The sequence below is a fragment of the Lissotriton helveticus genome, chromosome 5_1 (assembly GCF_964261635.1).
Source record: "Lissotriton helveticus chromosome 5_1, aLisHel1.1, whole genome shotgun sequence".
NCBI classification, from domain to species: domain Eukaryota; kingdom Metazoa; phylum Chordata; class Amphibia; order Caudata; family Salamandridae; genus Lissotriton; species Lissotriton helveticus.
This window is the reverse complement of record NC_136065.1, coordinates 1,311,743,099-1,311,766,994: the sequence shown is the minus strand read 5'-3', so window position 1 is coordinate 1,311,766,994 and position 23,896 is coordinate 1,311,743,099. Positions and strand designations below refer to the sequence as shown.

General features: G+C 46.0%; 1 protein-coding gene across 1 annotated transcript in view; it reads right to left on the bottom strand.

Annotated features, from left to right (window-relative positions):
• TSPAN2 (tetraspanin 2) overlaps positions 1-19,173 on the bottom strand; it is a 516,484-nt gene extending 497,311 nt beyond the window's left edge. Inside the window, exon 1 of the mRNA XM_078641236.1 lies at positions 18,681-19,173. Coding sequence (XP_078497362.1) covers positions 18,681-18,749 — 69 coding nt within the window. The 5' untranslated portion in view covers positions 18,750-19,173. The remainder of the gene's footprint in view (positions 1-18,680) is intronic.
• Positions 19,174-23,896: the final 4,723 nt, after the last annotated feature.

Sequence of the window (23,896 nt, the reverse complement as noted above, 5' to 3'; positions counted from 1 at the left end):
ACCAAACATGGGAATTGAGTCCCTAAGTAATGAAATGGCAGCTGAAACATATTGGTTTCAGTTACTGTCAGCCAATCAGATCCCTTGGTCTCGTAGCACGAGTACCAGTCCCACAGGACCGAAAGGTCCAACAGGAAAGAACAAGCATTTGCAATGCAATAGGTCTCGCATTTCCGAGACTTTGAGCTATTGCATTATAAATGGCAATGCCTTTATACAGGCGGTGCAAAAACATGCACTTTGTACTTATAGTTGTTGCTTATGAGAAGTAAGGCTGGCAGTAACTGCGCCTCTTTTACTGCCAGCCTTGCTTCTCCTAAGAAACGGCTATAAGTACAAAGTGCATGTTTTCAAAACACATAAATAAAAGGCGTTGCCATTTACAATACCAATAGCTCAAACTCTTGCAAATGTGAGACATATAGCATTTCAAATATTTGTTAATTGATCCATGTGCTGCACCCCTGAACATTCTGCAACAGACAGTGCAGCGTTTTACACAAAACGTGCTTAGTGCACATGATTACCTGGAACACGCGGAGCTCTTTATAGAACAGGCAGGTGCCTGAGGTGCTTTTGAGACAAGAGCACACAAAGCAGGACTTGATTAGAGAGGCGCTGAGTGCAAGTCCAGGTTAGGTGAAAGGTCTCTATGTTCACCTAATAACAAGATATCCTCAGGTCCATTTTCAGGCACCGACTATTGTTTATGGAGGGAAGGAAAGGAAACAAAAATAAACTGGGAGGAATACATTGTGGGCAAATTACTTAATGTCCATGCGCTTAACAAAATGAACGTGTCAGTCTGTAACGCAACTGGTGCTGATCGATAGCGCTATAATACATTTGGGTCGAGTTTGCGCTATATGAAACAAAAAGAAAAATATCCTTGCTGCCATTTCTATCTGCCAATGGGGAAAAGAGTCATTAACACCTTGACGCGGTGCGAATTCCGCCGCGCTGCTGGTGATTGATTGGGTGGGCGGGGTATGGACGGCACTCGGCCGTCCTCCGCACACGCCCACTGTGATGTTGGATGGCCGAGGGCCATCTGACGCATGGAAGGGGTTGAGATTCCTTAGTAGGGATACTTACTTGATGAAGAGCTGTTTGTAACCTCCTAATCACAGGTTCGAATCCATCAAGGAATGGATAAATTAGGGCCAGCTGGTTACATAATTATAAGACCTATTGTTCTGGCAGGTAAGGACAAATTAGCTTTGATGGGTGCATTACAAAGATGAAATACTATTATACTTCATTGAAACACAGTGGCACCTGAGATCAGTGCTATGAAATTCCCGCGTGGTATCCAGCGCTACACCAAAAAGCTTATATAAACAGAGCTCAGCATAGTACCTGCAGCTGACCTCCTCTGGGTGTGCTGCAGGATGAAATGAAGGGTGCTGGAGCTGCTGAGGGGTCTGTGGAAACAGCCTGTGCTTGTAAGGAGTGGGGGGGATTCCTCAGACAGACCCCCTTCCCCGGAGGCACGTCTGATATCACTGCCACACTGATGCCTCATTTGTGCCAAGCATTCCTCTGCTGTTATCAGTGACACCCACTCCACCCGAGCCCCTCCCTTCTAAAGCACACCTCTCAAACATTCCCTGCTATTTTAAGGAAAACAGTTTAACATGGATACATTTAAGCCCTTCCCTGCTGATGACGAGCTGGACTCGTCATGGCACACACTGGGCGTGTGCTGATGACGAGTCCAGCTCGTCATGGGCCCCTCCCTCGGGGGAAGCGCTGGCGCTCCCCCCTCGGGTGTTTGATTTCGCCCCCACGAAGGGGGATGGCAGCAGAAGCTCCCGCTGCCACCCCGACTCCCCCATGGGAATCCCATGACGTCAGCGCGCACAGCGCGCGGTGACGTCATCAGGGAGTCCCCGACGCTCGGGAAGCCATTTGCTTCCTGAGCGTCAAGGAGATCGGTAGGTGTTTTTTGTTTCGGGGGGGGGGGGGGGGGTTTGGGGCCGCAAGGAGGCATCAGGGGAGAGGAAAGAGATTTTCCTTTCCCCTGATGTCTCTTTGCAGGGCATTTCTGCCTCACGATCGTGCACAACACTGCGATTGTGCAGCGGAAATGCCCCCACTAGCACCAGGGATTTAATTTTAGATTGTAGGAAGCGACCCCTTGGGCAAGGGTCGCTTCCAGGTGGGGGCCAATCTTAATTTTGATTTTCTGCCCCCCCCCTGGGGACAAATCGGCCTGTTTTTTGGCCGTTGGGCCCCCAGGGGGCAGGGGGGCGGGGCAGAAAATCACCACTAGCAAGAGGGATATTCACGGGGGCATTTTTGTTACAATGGAAGCGACCCCTTGGGCAAGGGTTGCTTCCATGTGGGGGCCATTATTTGATTTGCTGGGGTCAAATCGGGCAGTTTTTTTGGCCGTTTTGCCCCCAGGGGAGGGCAGAAAATCGCCACTAGCACCAGGGTCTTCATTTTAGAAATGTAGGAAGTGACCCCTTTGGCAAGGGTCATTTCCTGATGGGGGCCAAATTTAGATGTAGATTTTCTGCCCCCCCCCCCCTGGGGCCAATCGGCCCGTTTTTTTGTCCGTTCTGCCCCCGGGGGGAGGGGGGGGGGGGGACAGAAAATGCCACTAGGCACCAGGGATTGGTTTGTGGGCATTTTTTTTGCAATGGAAGTGACCCCTTGGGCAAGGGTCGCTTCTTAGAGGGGGCATTTTTCAGGAATGTTTTTCTGCCCCACCCCCACCCCCCGGGGGCGAATTGGCCCATTGTTTCGGCTGTTTATTGGCCTTTCTGGCCCACTAGGCCCTAGGGATTGTGTTTTTTTTTGTCCTCATTTGCCTGTACCTCATTACCAGAAACTATATAGCCAACCACCTATTCGTGCGACGGAAATGGAGCGCACTCTCCACCACCATAACCTTATACACCAGCCTGGCGGGAGACTAGATCTGGGTTAACTGAGGCATTGATGACGAGTGGCAACCTGCCAAACCCATCCCAGACTCCGTCAAGGTAGAAACTACCACCAGGCCCAGCTCATATCTATCGAAACCACCACAAAGGAGCTTGGAGTTTGGAGGCATAATCATAAGACCCGGGGGAAAAAAAAAAAGAAAAAACCCCGGTGTTGGACACTCGACCACTAACTCCAAGAAATCAAAAGATTCCAAAAGGTGAGGTTGTTGCTACTACATGGTCTGGCCAGATCGAATTTTGATGTTTCATATAGGGATGATAACCAGCTGGCATGTGTTGGCGCCTTAGAATCGACCCAAAATTTACATATCTGTCGCCGCGCGAGTAAGATTGCATAAAACAACAGCGGCCTTGCTAAGCCAGTGACATTGTCATCCATCCCAGAGATTACCAGTGTTAATGAGCAGGGTAAGGTTACTTTGAGTATCGAGCCCAAAGTAGACAGGACTTCTGCCCAGAAAGCCTTGATTGGGGGACATTCCATGAACATGTGAACATCTGAGGCGCCCTGGAGACTACACTTGTTGCAGCATTTCCCGGGTTGAAACTTCGCAAGCCTTTGTGGTGACCAATAGGCTCGATGAACCGAGAACAGGTGATTCCGCCTCAACCAAGCAGGCTTGACAGTTTTATAAAGAAGAGCGAATGATCTTATCCACCAGTCCTCCCCTCGAAGATCCATGTCCTCAGCCCACAGTTCATCTGGGAGGTCAAAGTCCCCATCCACCTCCTCCAGGATTGCCCAGTACCAGTGCGCCACCTCCTTGCTCCCCGGAGGTTTCTCCACAAGCTGTTGTTCTAGCACACTACACCTCCCCACTAGGGCGTTCTTTTGAAGGAGCTCTCTAGACCAGCTTACAAGTTGTATGTATTTAAACCTTGATAATCTTGGGCCGACCCTTTCATACAATTTGTCCCACTGTATTAGTACCCCGCCTGCCATTAAGTCACCCCATCTCAGTATCCCCCCCTCTCTTAGTGGTATCAAGAGGTTGTCGCCCAGGCATGGGGGGAGCCCCGGAGACCCCCAGATTGGAGCCAGATTTGAATAGTAAGCCAACCCTGCCGTCCTCTTAATCCTTGTCCAGGCCCTGGCCAGCGACTGCAAGACCTTCAGCCTCACCTTTTTGAAGAACTTCTGTTCCCCAAATTTAAATAAAAAACCGTCCATTGGCAAGCCTGTTCCAGTTAACATGGCCCTGTACATTCTCCCTGCTGATGAGTCTGTTGGAGTTTTCAGCAACATTCTGGAGAATGACAGCTGAAAGGCCCAAGCGTAGTACTGTATGTCTGGAAGAGAGAGCCCGCCCTTTTCCCTCCTCCTCCTCAGTTTCTTCCAAGCTATCCTGGTGGACTTGTAGTTCCAAATAAATGAGTTGATCTCCTGTTGACATTTCATGATTTGCTTTGGCTCAAAGGCTAGAGGAATGCTGTTAAAAATGAATGTGAGCTTAGGTAAAATTGACATTTTTATTAGACTCACTCTCCCGTAGATGGTCAAAGGGAGAAAGGTCCATGCTTTTAAAAGTGCCCGACATTCACGGGAAACCCGATCCAAATTGACCTGTGCTATATTCCCAACTTCCTGGGTGATCTTAATTCCCAAGTAGCGCATTGAGGAGGTTAGGTCCAGTTGTGTGTTGTTGATATTCCACACCCTTATCTCCGTTTTCCCCACATTTATCTCATACCCCAAGATCTGCCCGAATTCTTCTGCTCTCCTGATTACTGTCGGGAAGGCCTGAACGGGATCTGACATATAAATAAGGATGTCATCCGCATACATACCCAGACACTTCACCCATCCGCTATACTCAAAAGGGGTGATATTATGTTCCTCCCTCAGTATCTGCGCAAAAGGCTCTAGATATAAGTTAAACAGGAGTGGGGAAAGGGGATAGCCCTGCCTGGTTCCCCGTGATATTTTAAATGGCTCTGTGAGTGTACCATTGACTAAAAGCTTAGCATTGGGGGCTCTGTACAGGAGCTGGATGGTTCGACAGAAGTTCTTGCCTAGCTGAAAGTTCCTTAATACTGCCGCCAGGTAGGGCCAATTGACCCTATCGAAGGCCTTAGTGGCGTCTAGGGTTAATGTAGCCAAGGGTAAGGTGAAAGTTATGGCGATATCTATCGCCGCAACCAGGTCCCGGGTTAAGTCTGCCAACTGGCGCCCCCTAATAAAGCCCTTTTGGTCTTCATGAATTATCAAGCCGATCTCACTTGCCAACCACGCTGATAACACTGCGGCGAAGATCTTATAATCATTATTTAAAAGCGAGATCGGCCGATAGGACCCGCAATCAGCTGGGTCCTTACCCGGTTTCAGTATGAGGACTATGGTTGCTTCACTCCACGAGTGCGGAGGCACTAACCCATTTATAAAAATGTCATTAAATAGCGCAGTCAATGTTGTTACTAGGACCGGACACAAAACCCGGTATAATTCCCCGGGTAAGCCATCTAGCCCTGCCGCCTTCCCTTGCTTCAGTTGACCTATCGCCTTACTTACTTCAACCTCCGATATATCCCTGTCGAGGCATTCTGTCTGATCACCTGTAAGGATGGGCAGTTGGATCCTGCCTAGCCATGAGTTTCTTGCCAGGGGATCAACTTCGATATCCTCAGTGTAAATATTTTGAAAGAACTCCTGAAAAGCGCTACCAATCTCAGTATTGGTAGTCCTGACGGTCGGGTCCCCCTCCTTTCGAATTCCCCTTATAAACTTTTTGGATTGATCTGTTTTTATCTTCCAAGCCAAGACCTTACCAGCTGCCTCCCCATATTCAAAATTCGAGATCTTACTTGCCGCCCACCTCCTCTCCACTCTTTCCTGTAATACTTTATCCAACTCTGACTTCACCTTAGCCCGCGCTTCTTGCTCGACAGAGGTTCCCCCTGAGGTACCGCACCTCCTATCCAAGCTATCCAATTCTCGTTCTAAAATCCTAATTTTCTCTCTATAGGCCTTTCCTCTGTATGAAGCTCGATTCGAAATATACCCTCTTAAAAAAGCTTTAGGGTTTCCCATACAGTGCTGATTCCCGCTGAGTCTAAATTGATTTCTAGGAATTCAGACACCTCTTCTGACAGCAAGTTAGTCTCCACCTGATCTAACAGTATCGTCCGATCAAACGACCACGACGAAAAAAAATTCTGTTGAGTGACTGTCAGGAAGAAGACTGAGAGATGGGGGGTAGATACCGCAACCCCTTTACCTCCTCTCTAATATTATAGCTGAAGAGGGCTTAGTCAATCCTTGAGCTGTGTCTATACTTAAGGTTCCGGTAGGAGACCCCGGGAGAAATACCCTTACCCTTTCTCTCCAAACGTCTGCCAACCCCAAAGACGACATAATGGACAGCAGAATGGGCCTTGACTTGGATGATACCATCGTACTGCAATTTGAGGACTTATCGAGCTTGGGGTTCAAAACGATATTAAAGTCCCCCACCCATATAAGAGGGTCGTTCAGAGTGACTAAGGCCCCTAGGATTTTGAGAAGGTAGGACGGGTCATCTTGGTTTGGAGCGTAATAACCTACCAATATATATAGTTGACCATCTAACGTCATTTTACACATCCTACCAATATATATAGTTGACCATCTAACGTCATTTTACACATCCCTAGGGATTGTGTTTTGTAGTGTGTGGAAGTGAGCCCTTGGCCAACGTTCGCTTCCAAAGGTGGTTATATTTTTGGATGTTTTTTTCTGCCCGCCCCTCTTGGTGCCAGTTGGTCTTTTTTTGTCCTTACTGCCCCCGTGTGAGGGGGGGTACAGTAAGGACAAAAAGACCGACTGGCACCAAAGGGGGTAGGCAGAAAAAAACATCCAAATATATAACCAGTGTCTTGGTGGAAAACCTCACCTAATCCCCATTGGTCTCAGCCATATTTGAAGGCCCATCTGGCCGAATGTCCATTTGGGTGGCAAATTTGTGTGTTATATTTTTAATGGTTATATTGTTTGTGAAATGTAATAGTAATTTTTTTATTTCTCTATTTCATTCTAGTTCAAGGCTTTTGCTGTTTGGATTGTTGTAGGTTGTGGTTCTGTTACTGCTGGTTTTGCAGCTTGTGTAGTTGCATGTGCTTGGTAAGTAAATGTAGTTTGTACTACTTTCCCTAGATGAATGTGTTTTTGTAAAAGGTGTAGTAATATCAGTTTGTTTGGCTCTGTGATTTGATTGTCAAAATATTTTTTGCATTAGTGCTTGATGTGTACTTTGTTGTCTAATGTGTATTTTTTTTTCTTTCTAGTGGGATATCATTGCTTTTTGCTGTGTCTCAGCAGAGTAGGTGCTGGTGAGTGTAGCTATCTTTGGTAAGAGTTATATTGTTTTGGAGTGTATAGATCTTTGTGTTAAAGCCTTACCTTGTTTACTACTTACTTTGCACAGTGTTGGTTGTTGTTGACTTGTTTGTGCAGTCTTCTTTCTTAGTAAGTATAATGGCTAGTAGCAGGATTACTGCTCAGCAGGTTGTTGGTATGCTTTTTGAGTCTTCCTCTGACCTTGGTTCAGAGACTGACTTCTATTCGGAGCCAGAGGTAGGAGGGGAAGATTCAGGCAGTGAGTTTTCTCTTCGCATGGAATCATCGGATGATGAAGCTTCTTCTAGTGCTGATGAAGTGCCTATGTTAGAGGAGGACATTGATGTGCCGGTAGTGGGCCAAGAGGCATCTGGGCTGCAGCCTAGGGCCGCAAGGTGTTCGTCGGCCAGAGGCATCTGGGCTGCAGGCTGCGCCCAAAAAGCTTCACATTGCTGTGGTGCGGCAAGAGGCATCTGGTGCTGCTAGGCTTCCTGGTGGTGTAGTGTGGCAAGAGGCATCTGGGGCTGATAGGATTCCCATTGGTGTAGAGCGGCAAGAGGCATCTGCAGCTGCTAGGTTTCCCGTTGGTGTAGGGCAGCAAGAAGCATCTGAGTGTCCCAGGGCTCCCCACAAGTACCTGGCTCTTGTGGTGGGTCCTCGCAGAGACGACACAAACTACCCCCCCACACACACCCTACATTGCTCTGGATAGGTAACAAGACCAGGAATTGAATGCGAGTGAGGATGGCTGCCAAAAAGTCTGGGCAGGAATGCTGGGAATGTAGGTGGTGGCAGAAGTCCCTCTCGTGAGTAGTCCCAGAGCACCAACTGAACGGGGAGACAAGGGAACACAGATTAACCACCGTTCTCTGGCCTGCAATCACTATCCACAACACTCATATGGGACACAGCTTACCTCCTCATATTTACAGCGGCCCTGCTGCCATCATGGAAAACGAAAGGAAAGGTATCCACAAGCACTCCAGGAAGTGGATATAAAGAAATGTCAAGCGCTCCTGCGCTGCAACCAAGGTAGATACCAAGCGCTCCTAGCGTTGTAACCAATGGAAATACCAAGCGCTCCTGCGCTGTAACCAAAGTAAATACCAAGCACTCCTGCGCTGCTACTGGGGAAATGTCATGCGCTCCTAGCGCTGCAACAAAAAGGAAATACCAAGCGCTCCTGCGCTGTAACCAATGTTAACTCCAAGCGCTCCTGCGCTGCTACTGGGTAAATGTCAAGCGCTCCTAGCGCTGCAACAAAGTTAATGTCAAGCGCTCCTAGCGCGGTCTTAAAGGAAATGCAAATGCACTCCTGCGCTACCTACACGGAAAGGCAAGCGCTCCTAGCACGGTCAGGATCCGGACACAGGAAACGGCGTTTGGCAACGGGAACACGCCGTGGAAAGTACACGAAGCGCCGAGCTTCGGGGAGTCGCGCGTGATAAGCGACCTTCCCCAGAAGCTCTGGTGACGTGGCCGCGCTTCCGGCCGTCGACTCAACCGCTACCAGCCGAGACCGGAAGTGAGGATTCCTGTACCCATACGAGCGTCCACAACAAGCACACGGACAACAGGCAAGCGGGGAGGAGGGTGGGGGGGAATCTAGGAACCATGACACTGAGGCTGGTAGGCTTCCCGTTGGTGTAGTGCGGCAAGAGGCATCTAGGCTGCAGGCTGGGGTGGCTGCACTTCCCGTTTATAGGGATGGCCTCTGGGTTGACCCTGGCATGGTGCAGCCGGCATTGCCAGACTTTACTGGTGTTCCAGGGTGTAGAGTGAATACTGAGAATTTTCTGCCAATACATTTTTTTCAGTTGTTTATGGACGATGTGTTTTTGGCAGAGATTGTAGAGCAGACTAATTTGTATGTAGAACAGTTTTTGAGAGACAACAGTGCCAGCCTTAAGCCCCATTCTAGAGCTACCCGGTGGACTCCCACAAATGTTGAAGAGATGACAAGTTTTTGGGATTAACTTTTTTGATGGGCTTGCTAAGGAAGCCATCAATGTCTTCATATTGGTCCACTATTCCCTTGATGGCAACAGCTATATTTCCAGCAGTCATGAGTCGTGATCGGTATTTGCTTCTGCTTCGAATGATGCATTTTGTTGATAATGGTTTAGCATTGCCACGAGATCACCCTGATTGCGACCGTCTTTTTAAGATTCGGCCTGTCCTTGATCACTTTGGTGATCGTTTTTCTGTGATCTATGCTCCTGGTAAAGAAATAGCAGTGGATCTTTGGTATTGTTCAAGGGCCGCTTGGTTTTTAGGCAATACATTCCTAGTAAGAGGGCACGCTATGGAATTAAACTGTATATGCTGTGTGACAGTGGGACTGGATATGTCTTTAATTTCAGGGTGTACACCGGTAAGGAGTCCAGCATTAACCCCCCTGGTTGTCCTTCCACTTTTGGAGTGACTGAGAAAATTGTGTGGGAACTAGGTAGAGGATTATTTAACAAAGGCCACCATTTATATGTAGATAACTTTTACACTGGTGTGCGGTTGTTCGGGGAATTGGCCAAAGTGGGCACTGTTGCTTGTGGCACAATGCGCTGTAACCGTAAAGGTTTCCCAAAAGACTTGTTTGCAAAAGGCTTGTGCGGGTACAGTCTATTGCATTGCGATGTGAGGAGCTTCCAGCTGTGAAGTTTTCAGACAGGAGAGATGTGTACATGCTGACTACCATCCATGATGAAAGCACTGCACCTGTGCCTGTTTGGGGTCAGGCTGCTGAAGTGCGCAAACCTGTGTGCATTTTAGACTATAATAGGCACATGGGTGGTGTTGACAGAGTAGAGCAGAGGTTGGAAGGGATTCTGGGTAACAGAACCTGGTGGGAGGCAGTCAAGTCACCCCATCCTGAATTCCCCTGGGTGTCTAGTTTGTAAAAATGTATAGGTTTGCTAGGTTTCCCTAGGTGCCGGCGGAGCTAGGGTTAAAAAACTACAGGTAAGCACTTTGCCAAAAAAAGGGCCATTTTTCACAGCGAAATTGAGGTGCGACCACGTTGCGTTTTGCGCCGTTTCCTGTTGCAGTCACTAGGCTGACCCACACAAGTGAGGTACCATTTTTCGCAGAAGATGTTGGGGAATGCGGGGTGGTTGAAATTTGTTGATCCACACAGATTCCAGAACTTTCCACCACAGAAATGTGATGAAAATGTGTTTTTGTTGTCAATTGTTTAGGTTTGCAAGGGATTCTGGGTAACAGAACCTGGAGGGAGCCAGTCGAGTCACCCAATCCTGGATTCCCCTCGGTGTCTAGTTTTCAAAAATGTATAGGTTTGCAAGGTTTCTCTAGGTGCCGGCAGAGAAAGGGTTCAAAAACTACAGGTAGGCACTTTGCCAAAAAGGGGTCATTTTTCACTGTAAAATTGAGGTGCGACCACGTTGCGTTTTGTGCAGTTTCCTGTTGCAGGCACTAGGCCGACCCACGTAAGTGAGGTACCATTTTTCTCAGAAGACTTTGGAGAACGCGGGGTGGGTGGAAATTTGTTGATCCACGCAGATTCCAGAACTTTCCACCACAGAAATATGAGGAAAATGCGTTTCTTTTGTCAATTTTTTAGGTTTACAAGGGATTCTGGGTAACAGAACCTGGTGGGAAGCAGTCGAGTCACCCCATCCTAGATTCCCCAGGGTGTCTACTTTTCAAAAATGTATAGGTTTGCTAGGTTTCCCTCGTTGCCTGCCGAGCTAGGGTACAAAAACGACAGCTAAGCACTCTGCCAAAAAAGGTCATTTTTTACTGCGAAAATTGAGGTGTGACCACGTTGGGTTTTGTGCCATTTCCTGCCGCAGGCACAAGGCCAACCCACACAAGTGAGGTACCATTTTCATTGGGAGACTTGGGGTAATTCAGGTTTGTAAAGTAATTGTTATTTCCTGTTGAGTTGTGATGCATTTCTGCCTTCCAAATGAAAGACATTGTGTAAAAAAGAAGTCATTTTGAAAAATGACCAACAATTCTCATGCTAATATGAGTATTCCCAATTTTGAAAATGTGCAAATATGTACTGTTTCTAAACTCTATAATTTCGTTCGTCTGGTTCTTGGTGAACCTACAAGTGCTATATATCCCCACAACCAGGAAGGTCCAGCAAATGTAACGGTATATTGCTTGCAAAGAGCTGTCATAATTATAAGAGGTAACAGGTAAAAACGTTGACACAAAAGGCTGTTTTTTTCAACTAATTTTCATTTTTTCCTATATTTAACTGTTAGTTTCTATAGAGAAACCTTCATGGATTTAGACGAATGACCCCTTTCTGAATTCACAATTTTGTCTACTTTAATAAAATGTATAGCTTTCCAGGATCCATTATTGCTTTCATACTCATTTTTCCCATTAACTGGAAGGAGGTTGGAAGCACTAAAAATAGCAAAAATAGGCTATGTCCCAGAAAACTGCCAAAACTGTGTGAAAAATGTTGGTTCTCTGAAAAAAGACTGTCATTCCCTAAAGGCTGGGAAAATGGTGATTACAGCCCCACCAACCTTTTTTTGATAACATTTGCAGGGACAAACCCAGAGGCCTTCCTTTGCAGCCTGTTTTTCCCATTTTTCTGAAAAAAACAAACAATTTACTGTATTTTGCATAATTTCTGGAACCCCTCCAAAGGAATCCACAAACCCTGGGTACCTTTAGAATCCCCATGATGTTGGAAGAAACGGACGCAAAATTGGCGTGGATACCTTATGTGGCCAAAGAGTTACAGGGGCCTAACCAGGCACTATCCCAAATAGCCCAAAAAAGGCTTAGCACAGGAGGGGAAAAGGCCTAGCAGCGAAGGGGTTAAATCTCTTGAATTGGTAAAAACCTGACGGACTCCAGGGACACGCTTCCTGTTTTTATTAATCTTTGCTATGAACTAGTGCTGTCACTTCATCAACAGTAATACGAACATTCACAAACACAAAACATGTAACTTCTGAAGGTTTCGAGCAGGTAGCAGAGGATCTTAAAATATGACTCATGCTTCTTCCTTAAAAATTTATTGTGAATTTCCAAAGCCTTCCTTACCTCGAGATCGGAAGTCGACAGGTGTTCACTCAGGGTCCTGCAAGTCCACAGAGGTGTGCACCCAGTGCCGTACTAGTGCAGAGGTGTGCATGCTGTGCCCCTACCAGTGCAGAGGTGTGAACCCGGTACTTATACTAATGCAGAAGTGCACATGCTAAGCCTATTCAAAACTATTTTGCCAAAGCAATTCATTTTTTTACACAAACAAGTTTACTAAGGAATTTATCGCAATGGCGAAGAAACAGAAGGGGTCATAGGCGTTAAAGCGAAAAGCACTGCTACGGATAAGAGAGATGGCCTGAAAGACAATGTATTTAGGCTGCCACAAGGAAACCCAAACATGAGCAACATGCTTTCAGAGAGAGGTTCTGATAATAGGATAAGCTAAAGTAAACAAACCATCTGCCTCTGTCTGTGATGTGTGCAGGGGCTCCAGGGTTGTCAGTGCTTCCTACATCCAGGCAACACAACAGCGGTTGTCACGTAGGAAATATGGGCAACTGCTGCCAATAAGCTCATGGGCGCCAATGTTAAATAAAGTTAAAGCATACACAAAGAAAAAAACATGCCAGTCTCCTCCAAAGCAGCACTCCTGAGCTAATATACATGAAGGGTGGTGCAGAGATATAAAAGTGAAAGCACGATGTCCATGAAGTGGGCGCCCTGCTGAGCTACAAAAACACTGCACAGTGAAATCAAATAAGGAGCGAGGGGCGGGTGGCACTGGGTGGGGGGGACACAGATGGCTGGTGGCGGTGGGGGGGTGAGGACGAGGGGAGGACGACACAGACGAGCATCGAGCATGAGTGAATGCAAAAAACACAAAAAAAGAGTTCCCCAAATAACAGTTACCCTGTCTGAGCATAACAAACGTGTCCTTGGTCGGTGCTGCACAGGAGAAAGAAGGAAATGGTGTTGGCTGCTTAAACTAATTACACGGCAGCAAAGAAGACCAACCCTGCCTGGAACAAATGGGAAGCAGCTGGCGGGAACTACCTCAATTTACTGAATACTTTAGGTCTTGCGACAGCGCATGTGCTGTCTAAGCTCGACCCAAAAAGACATCTATGCCAATCAGAATGCTTTCTTTTAACCAGGGTACTTACTCCTGCAGGACCAACCATCCAGATATTACTATTTTTTTTAAGTGTAATTTCTCTAAAACGGCTGAATGTATTTACACCAAGTCACTAAAAGCACGCTTTCTGAGTAAAGATCTAGCTTTCTGCCAAATGTCTTGTAATTCTGTCCAGCCATTTTTTTAGGTCGAGCCTGAATACAGCATGCGCTGCCCTGTGAGGCATGCTGTATTCAGGTGTGGACTTGAAGCTCTGCCCATCTTTTCAATTGGCACTTGTTACTGTCCTTTCTAAATGGTTGCTTTTGATTCATGAATAGGCTTAGTAGTCCCTTCTTAGTACCACATGTTCTACATTTGTAACCTCCCATGAGAACTTGCCCTTTTACTTGTGTTGTTACACCGTATGTTTTATTTACAGTCTGTGAGCACTAATTTCTTTAATAATTTTCTCCTATTGCAGGCACAACATGCTTTCCTGCACAGGTGACCCGCTTTTACATTTTTTACCAATGGCAGGCAAAATGCACCTTTGCATCAATGTAAATTTTTTTTTTTTGCAGTGTGGCACACTTTTACTATAGCAGCCACACACCTTTTATTTCCTCAGGCCTTTTTTTATGTGGGCTTGCCATATTTAATCTTTTTGTTTTAAAGCGCACCATGCCACTCTTTTGCTTTAATGGTGGTCGCGCCCCCTTTCTTCAGACACTGCTCGCTGTATTCAGCTTATTGTCAAGCTCAATACAGTTAGCGGTGCTTAAAAAAAGGGGCCCTGCCACCATTAAAGTGAAAACATGGCATGGGGAGCTTTTACAAAAATAAATTGTACAGTTCACACACAAATGTTTTTTTTGTGAAAGCGCCTCATGCTCCGCTTTCACTTTAATGGCGTCCACGTTCCTTTCTTTAGACGCCGCTCTGCGCTGCTTGCACAGCTGAGCATCGCCCATTAACACATGGGCCTTTTCTCCTGCTCAATGCCACTTCACATTTGAAGCCCATCCCCCAACCCTCCGAAAACAAATGCAGCATTCCCTCCACCAACTGAAGCATTTCCCTCCCCCAACCCCTCCATTTCAGTGTGCTTGGAGTGAGGCAGCAAGAGACACGGAAATCCATGAAACAAAAATACTTATTAACAAGCATTTGCAATGCAATAGGTCTTGAGCTATTGTAATTACAAATGACAATGCCTACTATTTATGTTTTGGTTTTCAAAACAGATAAATAAAATACATTGTGATTTACAATGCCAATAACTTAAACTTTTGTAAATGAGAGACCTATTGCATTGCAAATGCTTGTTCTACATTGCTTCTCAAAATTCTTTTGGGAATTTGAATTGGAACTTTTGGCAAATGTTCCTTTTTTTGCCCCCGCCCCCCAATAGATCATCCGTGGCTACTGATCTGAGTAATCGCAACGTACATATGACCCTTAGACCCTTATGTAACCCTGGGCAAAGTACTACGCTATGCTTGCGTAGTTTGCGCAAATTGCGCAAATTTGCACTATGCGAATTGCACTTAGCACAGTGCGAACACGTGTAGCGGTTATTTTTTGCTTGCTCGCGGTCCTCCACGTCAAGTTGGCGACTGCGAGCGAGCAAAATGAAAACCCGGCAAGACTTTTTCCTCGTTCACGATCAGCAACATCAAGTTGGCGATCGCGAGTGTGGAAAATAAACCTCCCGGTGAGATTCTCAACGCGGGGAGGTCAGGTTTCTCATTGCGAGTGGTCGCATATGCCCGCGACAGCTCGCGATGAGAAACTACCAATCCGCGTTGAGAAAGCTGCAGCTCAAGTAAAAATCTACTTGGGCGGCAGTAAAAGACAGCTCGCACTGTGCAAGATGCCGTTTTCAATGATTGCACAGTGCGGACAAGTATTTGGCATTGTGCAATCATCGCGAACTGCACACGGGTGGCTCGCGAAGTGCACTTTGCGTAGCTGTGCGTAGCGCTACTTCGCGAACTACGCCCAGGGTTACCCTTATGTATCAATATATTTCCCCATAAATTCAAAATCCCTTTGATATTTAAAGCCCCTAGTTCATGCCTGCGTCCCCCTAGAACAAATCGTGTGACCGTGATCAATTCCCCTTATCTATGAGGCACAGTTCCCTTTTCTTCCAAACTCTCTCTAACTATGGATCTCTCACAAAGACGCATGTTGCTCCCAATATGTCAAATCTAAACAGGATCTTAGCAAACAAAAATGTTGCCGCAGGCAGCCCTTCATTGCAGTGCACTAGATATCACACATACCTGGATTCACTTCATCTGGTGCAGCTTCATAAAGGAGCACCCTCAGACATGCAAGCAATGCTCACGCAGGTGGCGTGATAAAACATTTCAGATTTCACCACAAGTAAGTAGGGGGGTTCTGTAATTACCATTAATAATGCCACCACTGAATATATAAAGGGCAAGCCTAGCTGGAACGAAAAAGTGAACAACAGCAGCACGCCACTGCCTCTGAAAGAAACCCTCAATTTTAAGAGAGGGTTCTGGCCTGCCCTAAGCTAAGACTGCCAAATCTGGCCCATATTAAGTTGGCCCTGGTCCATTCACTACATTGCCCACAGGAGCAAGTGTTACTACACAGGCATTCGATAATACCGGCGAGTTGGAAAAAGCAGCCCACCCACACCAGGATCCATTTTTTAAAATTTTTATCAGGACAGTACCTACTGTCTGGAATAAATGTAATATTTTCATAAAAGTTGCGCTGCCCAATTTAGTGTTCCTCGACAGTGCTACATACTGACAGTATATTTCTGGTGGATTTAGGGGTAGTCAGTGGTTGATTTGTAAAAGAAATAAGTGCTGGGGCTCTCCTCAGGAGGCAGCTTGCACCAGCACATTTCTCCTGTTATCACTAACTAAAACAGAACCATCTACTAACTATGAAACAAGTGAGGAGAGGATGTGTCATAATGGCCAGAGCTGCTGACGGCGGCGCTGGGGAACCAGGTTCGAGTCTCTGCGTCCGCTCAACATCCTGTGATTCTGGGCAAATAAATGTTTCTCCCTGTGTCTACCAAAAATGAAAGTGTCCTTAACTGGTGCTCATGTAAAGCGCTTTGTGTCTAGTTCATGTTATAAGTGCCGGTGGTGATGATTAAGTGCTGGTGCTGAGCACCGGAAACCACCGGCTCAAATTAAGCACTGGTGGTATTAGGTAGTTGTAGGGAAGAGGACAGTGGCAAGGTGGGTGCCGCTGTGGGAAATGATCAGCAGGAGATAGACCACCTGGGTTCCAGAAAGGATTCTGACTACTCTGTGGGTACTCATTGCACTGAAGCGCTGGGGGTGGTGCATAAGGCATTCTCTAGACACTAGCATGTGAAGTTATTGTGTACAGCAGAGGGAATCATCGCTGCTCTGGTAAAGCTGGAATGAGGTAGGAGATGCTCTTTATCCCTAGCAGGGCCTGCCAGTGCAGGTGCAATGGTTACTTCAGGTACTATACAGTTTATGATGGCACATAACAGGTGTGATGTGGGTGCTCCTGGAAGACTGAAACAGTACACAAGGACTTCTCCATGCTCGTAGCTTATTATGAAAGTGCATATGAGACAGTTCGTGCCACTGATAAATGGGTACGCGGCCCTCTTGTAGACCACTATGGGGGCCCATGGGCGGAGCAGGAGATTAAGGGAATCCCAACAGTTCCTAGATCCAGCAGATATTATTGTGCCAGATAAGGGCAGCCCCAGGTAAATATACTGGATGTATGTTGTTACAACGCAGGTTGTAACAACGCATACCTTTACCACGCGGCCGCTACAAAGCAAGTCGTTACCACGACTTGCGTTGGAGGGCGCGGATTTAGGATTTTTATAATTTTATATTCCAACACCAGTCCTCGTGGATAGTAGGGAAGGTGTTGGAATATAAATTTATAAAATTCCTTATCCCACAGCGCCCTCCAGCGCAAGTCGTGGTAACAACTTGCGTTGTTACGGGCGCGTGGTAAAGGTACAGCGTTGTGAAAACTTCGTGGTAAACGTTGTTTACCAAATATACTGAATTTCCAATTCGGGGACACGTTGAGCGGTGCCTGTACATTGAGGGAACTTTATATTCACTTCCACTGGGCCCAAAACAATTGCCTATTTAAAGGGCCATCAGACTCTTTTTGTTCGAGTATCTTCCTGGTTGGGAATTAACAAGAGGCTTGTTCAAGCTAAGTGCATGATAAATATAATTGCACAGTAAGAATGTCACATCCATCTGTCGCTATTAATATTAACCCAAATGTACTGATATCACTACTCATCCCAATGCAGTGTCATTGAACTTTACATAAAACTCACACATTGTTCAGAGACAATATATCGTATAAGTGTGTAAATCAATGTACGGGATATGTTACAGAAAACAGCGAAGATTACAAGGTGTAGGAGTACCACATCGTCCTTACTGGCAGGCAATGTTGAGTGCAAGGTCAAGAGAAAGGCAACATCAAGATTTAAAAAGTAAACCAGGGGCTGGGGGTTGTCTGTATTAGTATGACTTTATTATTACCCAAAGGAACCCTTTTTGACAACCTTAGAATAATGACAGATTGATTAAAAAAACAATAAGGCTCTAGCCTACGCCTTGTAGTTTGCATGCAACTCCTTCGTGCTGGTTCAGAGCTTAGTTTGCTAGATTAGAAGAATTGCAATGTACGAACTACAAGTAACAAAGTAGAAAAAAGTAAGGCATCTACATATTATCTACATAAAATAAAACCTGTGATCTGCATGTTACATGATGTGTTTTGCAGCAGGCACATTAACCCGCTGCACTATTGTACAAAACTCTGACTAGACAAAACAGGGATCTCTACAGCACCAGCAAGTGCATTAACAACCAGAGTTATTTTAGCATTATTATTATTCCCACAAAATGGCTGGGCACACGAAGAATATCTGCAACAGGTGCCTTAACCCTATATGATATTTTAAAAAGCAGCCTCTGCGTGACCAAGTAAATAAGCGACTACTGATTTACTGATAGTTTGCGGTAAGTTTTTAAAAAGTAAATGTATACACTGACTATCAAACAGTGCTTTTCGTGACTCCACCCCCTTTCCGCTGCCACACCCTGAACCCCAATTGATGGGTTACTGGAGCACATTTTTCCCCAGTTCGGGCAGAGTAGCTGGTTAATCACTTCTCCTGCAGCTTTATTCGGACAGGTCTTGAGTCATATCCCACAGACCTCCTGGTAAGTAACAACGAGGACCGGGCACCACCTGGTGCTGACATTTTGGGATAAGGCTCACGAGGCGCTATGCACTAACTCACCCAGAAGATGAAGTTGAAGGTGCAGAGCAGGTACTTGATGCATCTCATGATGCCGCTGACTCTTCCCATGATGTACAGCTGGAGTTAAGCCTGGACCGGAGTTGGATGGAGCAGCACCGAAACAGCAGCTCCGAAGAAGCAGAGACAGAAGTCCCGCTGCACGGATGATGAGCAGCAACTGGTCCTTTGCAACGATGCACCGAGGACTGAACAACGAGAACAGGGTGCAGCAGCAAGCAAGGGGAACGGCCAGGCGCGATGATGTACTGAGGATGCAGCAGAGACCAAAACACGGGCAGGAGGGGACCCTCGGGAGCGATAGGCAGCCAGACGCTCAAGCTCAGCGCTACTCTCGACCTGCCAAGCCTATCTATGGAAAGAAACATACACGTTAACCGAGGCGAGCCCGAAACAAGCCGAATCCACAAAACGAAGCCAAGCGGATAATAAAGGAAACAATGACCATGCTAAACATATAGTAGAAGAGCGAGCGACACAGAATCATTTGTTTACAATAAATTAGTACTAGCCGCTTCACTGCATGTATGTGTTTTAATGTTCATAATGTTGAATGTTCCTAATGGCAGTACTACATTTTTAATAGCAGGCTGGTGGTGTTATGATGATTTGTTTATCTCTTAGTATAATAGCGCAGTGATAATATCAATTGTTCTTTTCAGCATGCATAATCCGGTTAAAATTGTTATTATCGTTATAGTTATTATTATTATTATTAATCATTACTATTGTGCGTTGTGGGTGATACCATGTTAGGATATTAATGTTTTTACACAGTACACACTTAAAACCGAAGCGTCTAAATATGTGTGCACAGTGCTTAAAATGAGCCGGCGGTAGGGCCCACTGACACACAGTTTTGGGGACCAGCACTTATTTCTCCTCATCAGACTATGACCCAGAGCCAGTGGTGGCACCGAATGCTATAGCCCATTGCTTTCAAGCAGTGCGAGAAGCAAAAACATAAAATGATAATAACTTTCAGTTATCAATTTATGTTAGTGCTGCTTTGCCGGGGGGCGGGGGGGCGGGGCTGGTCTGCTCTCTGAGCAGGAGTGGTTTGCCCACTCCTAAGTGCGCAATTACTGTTAGGTCGGCTCTCTCTGGCTGCCCAAATCAGTCATGCGCACTTTCCCCGTTCTCCATGCAGGCTGCATTACACCTTCTCCATTTGGCATGAACACAGTTTTGTGCATTATACACCTCCTGCATCCTAGAAGGCCAGACCATCATTTATTCGTCACAATACCTGACAATGGCTGCATAAAAATGTACAGCACGTTTCTGCTCAGACAGTGCACCATTTTATTCAGAAGGCATGCGTTCTGGATCCAGTTGTTTACTTTCGTTAAAAAAGTTCACTAATTGCATTGCATATCCAACGTTCCAAAAGAAGAAGGTGATATGTCTACATATACTTAAGAGCTACTCTGCTGCATAAAATACACGTTAAAGTGATATTACTACAGGGACATGGGTAAGCAGAAATTCTGCATTGTCCCACACATGGCAGGTTATAGATTAAAGAGTAGGCCATTTTAGGACTATGTATGGGGCATCCTACCCACAGCTGGGACTGCATTCCAATGGGAGATGTGCAGTATGCAATTACCATTAAAGTAATATAAAACACTTATAAAATAAATTAAGCTAGGGAAAAAGAATTTGAGCAACCTCTAATCATGACCTTGGTTCTATATGGCCGTCCTTTGGCACGTCAATCATTGCATCATGGTCAGCTTCCTCTAAGTCAGAGGTTCTTAACATGTAGCTCAATGAGCCCTTGGGGTCAGTTTACTTACTTGGGGGTTCCACAACCGTTTAGAAAATTAAATAACATTTGCAGATAAAATAAACTATATATAAATATAGAAGTAAAATGTAAAGTATAACATTTAAAAAAAATCCTATATATGTGAATTCGTTTGGCATTAGAGGATACACATTAAGTTGGTATCCTTAGCTGGATTCGTGGGAGGAGCCCAAGTACAGAAAATAGAATCTAGTCTGAACAATGAATGACCTCAATTGAAGCACCAACAAAAACAGAGCATGCATTAGCAGCAGAAAAGGCAAAGTGATATGCTAAAGTCTAATATTTTACTTGATCCTTTATAGAAAAAAACCTAGTTTAGAAAAGTTCTAACCTTCTAATTAAAATTCGTTCCTCTCTTGAATTCAAAATGGAGGTTTTTTTGTTGTCTTAAATTCTTCTTTTTTTAAGTTCCAATGTTTGGCAATCACTTATTTAACCCTAAGTTTTAGAAATTGTTCAGACATAACCATTGTTGTCTATTCAGTATGATGCACCCAGATTCTGAAGAATATAGTGTTGCCCCAAAATAAGTTATGGTGTGGTTTCTGTATTGGAAGGTATTTCAGCAGCCACAACACACCCTAAGGTGGTATTCCTTGCCAGAGCTTTTGGAAAAATGCCTCATAACTGAACATTAAACTTCATGGAGTATTGTTTGCCCCTCGCAATATAATGTTCTCTGTTCCTCTTACTTTTTTATGTGTGCCTACTGACTTGTCCTTCACAAACTGTTGATTGTTCTGGTAGACAGATTCTGCTTGATCACCTCAATATCGCTAACCTCTTCACTTTCTACTCGGCTCGACCATTGACACTAAATATTCTGAAATACATATTGTTATAAAATTGGGTCTCTAGTTGGCAGAGGTTTTCACACTGGTCAGGTAGGGACCACAATCCTAGTCAGGGTAAGCTGGATACATACTTTTGATCACCCTCTAGTAGCTTGGCACAGAGCAGGCAGGCTTAACTTAAGAGGCAGTGTGTAAAGTATTTGTGCAACACACACACAGTAACACAATGAAAACACCACAAAAAGACTCCACACACGTTTAGAATATTAGAGAATATATATCTGAGTAAAGCAAAATCAAAACAATAAAAAGCCATTCAGTAGAAGTCAAGATATGAATAAAAAAAACAATAAAGGCAAAAATAGTGGTTAGAAGTCAATAACAATCAAAAAGTTACTTGAGGTTGCGGGGACCTGTACAAATCCAAAGTTCAGACTGACCACGATGGTGAGATATCAGGCTACAAAAATCGAGCAGGTCCAGTAGAAAAAATACCTTAGATGGAGCAAGCATCAGAGTAGAAAGCACGATGCATCCATTCCGATTCACACAGTGGGTTCCCGCGTGGTCGTCAAGCTCTATACAGATTAATGCACTGCACTGTTTGAGGCACTTTCCAGCCTCAACCTGACGCAGCATGTCACCTCTCCCACTCACATCGGGGGTAACATCCTAGACCACATCTGGACTCAGGGCATATCACTTTTTGACCTATTTCCCCTTGTGTCTGGTCTGACCATTTATTGATCGAGTCCTCCATCCTTATAACGGGCCTGGTCAGGCCTCCCTCCCGGCTTGGAGGGTCTGCTCGGAATTGGAAGTCTCTTGACTCGCCTGTCTTCCTCTCCCTACTTGCTAGTACCCAGCCCCCACTCCCCGAGTCCTCAGACATCGACATCAACACCATGGATGCCAATATCTCTCATTGGTTAACGACGGCCAGCGACACTTGTGCACCTATTACTTGCTATTCCCGCACCCATCTTAATAAATCCCACAAATGGTATAATTCCATCCTAAAGCAACAACATCTGGAGCTGCGCCGATTGGAGCGCAGATGGCGGCGCCACTACCTTGCCCCCGACAGGGAAGCCTATGTGTCCGCACGCAAAGCCTACAAAGCTGCAATCATTACCACCAAAACCACTTTTATTTCCAACAGGATCTTAACAGCTCCTAACAGATCCAAGGAGATCTTTAAAGTCCTCGGCGAATTGACATCGGACGCCAGGACACTCCCGATCCCACCCCCCTCCTTGGAATCCTGCACTGCCTTAAATTTCTTCTTTATCGATAAAATCACCTCCATCAAGAACTCTATCCCCCACCCGCTCCTCCTTGCCACATCAGATCCCTCCTCTGTCAACACATCCACTTTCTCCCAGTTCCCTGCGCTCGACCCAGAATCTCTCGCTAGACTGTCTGCCCGGGTGAAATCTGGATCCCCCAGGGACTGTTGCCCTCCCTTCGTGCTTCGTGATATCTGCCATACCCTTCCCCACTGCATCCTTCCTTTACTCAACTCTTCTCTCAACTCGGGCACCGTCCCCAGGTCATTCAAAGAGGCCACATTGGTGCCTCTCTTAAAAAAGCCTGGCGCCGATCCAGCAGTCCTAGCTAATTACCGTCCCATTTCCCTTCTATCCTTCCTATCCAAAATCCTTGAGGCTCATGTCACGACTTGCCTCTCAAATTTCATCGAGGAGTCCAGGTACCTGGCACCCAACCAGGCCGGGTTTAGACCAGTTAACTCCACTGAGGCCGTGATTCTCGCTGTGCTGGATAATCTCAGACGCAGCGAGGACAGAGGACAACCCCAGGCATTAGTACTACTCGATCTTTCGGCGGCTTTCGACACGGTGGACCATAACATCTTAATCCACCGTGTCGAATCCGCCGGAATCTGTGGGGCCGCTCTCTCCTGGGTCAAATCCTTTCTCGAGGAAAGGTCCCAGGCAGTCAGCTTGGGTCCTTTCTGCGCCACCAGCGTCCCCTCTTCTTGCGGAGTCCCCCAAGGATCTTCTTTGTCTCCCCTTCTTTTTAATTTGTATCTCCAACCCCTCCTTCACTCCCTGGGTAAATGGGATATCACCGTGTTTAATTACGCGGATGATTTACAGATTATTTTTCCCCTCACTTCCCCTGATGCTGCCATTAATTTCCAGGCTGTTATGACACATATCCAGCTCTGGATGAACCAAAATCAACTCAAGCTCAATCCGAGCAAGACTGAGCTCCTCCTCCCGGGGAGAAGCGCCCTCTTCTGGGGCCCTCAGTACTGGCCGATTGAGCTTGGAACACCACCTTCCCCTGCTGGATGTGTCAAGAGTCTCGGAGTCTTGATTGACTCCGGGCTCACTCTCAAGGCACAGGTGAGCGCAGTAACATCTTCCTGTATGTTCCAACTCTACAGGATACGGAAAGTCGCTCACCTCCTTTCACCTGAAGCCTTGCTGCAAGTCCTAATAGCCCTGGTGATGTCCAGGTTGGACTTCTCAAATTCCATCTACTACGGTCTCCCTAAAACTTTATTGTCAAGGTTGCAGATCGTCCAAAATCAGGCCGCTCGGCTGATCTTTAAAATCCCC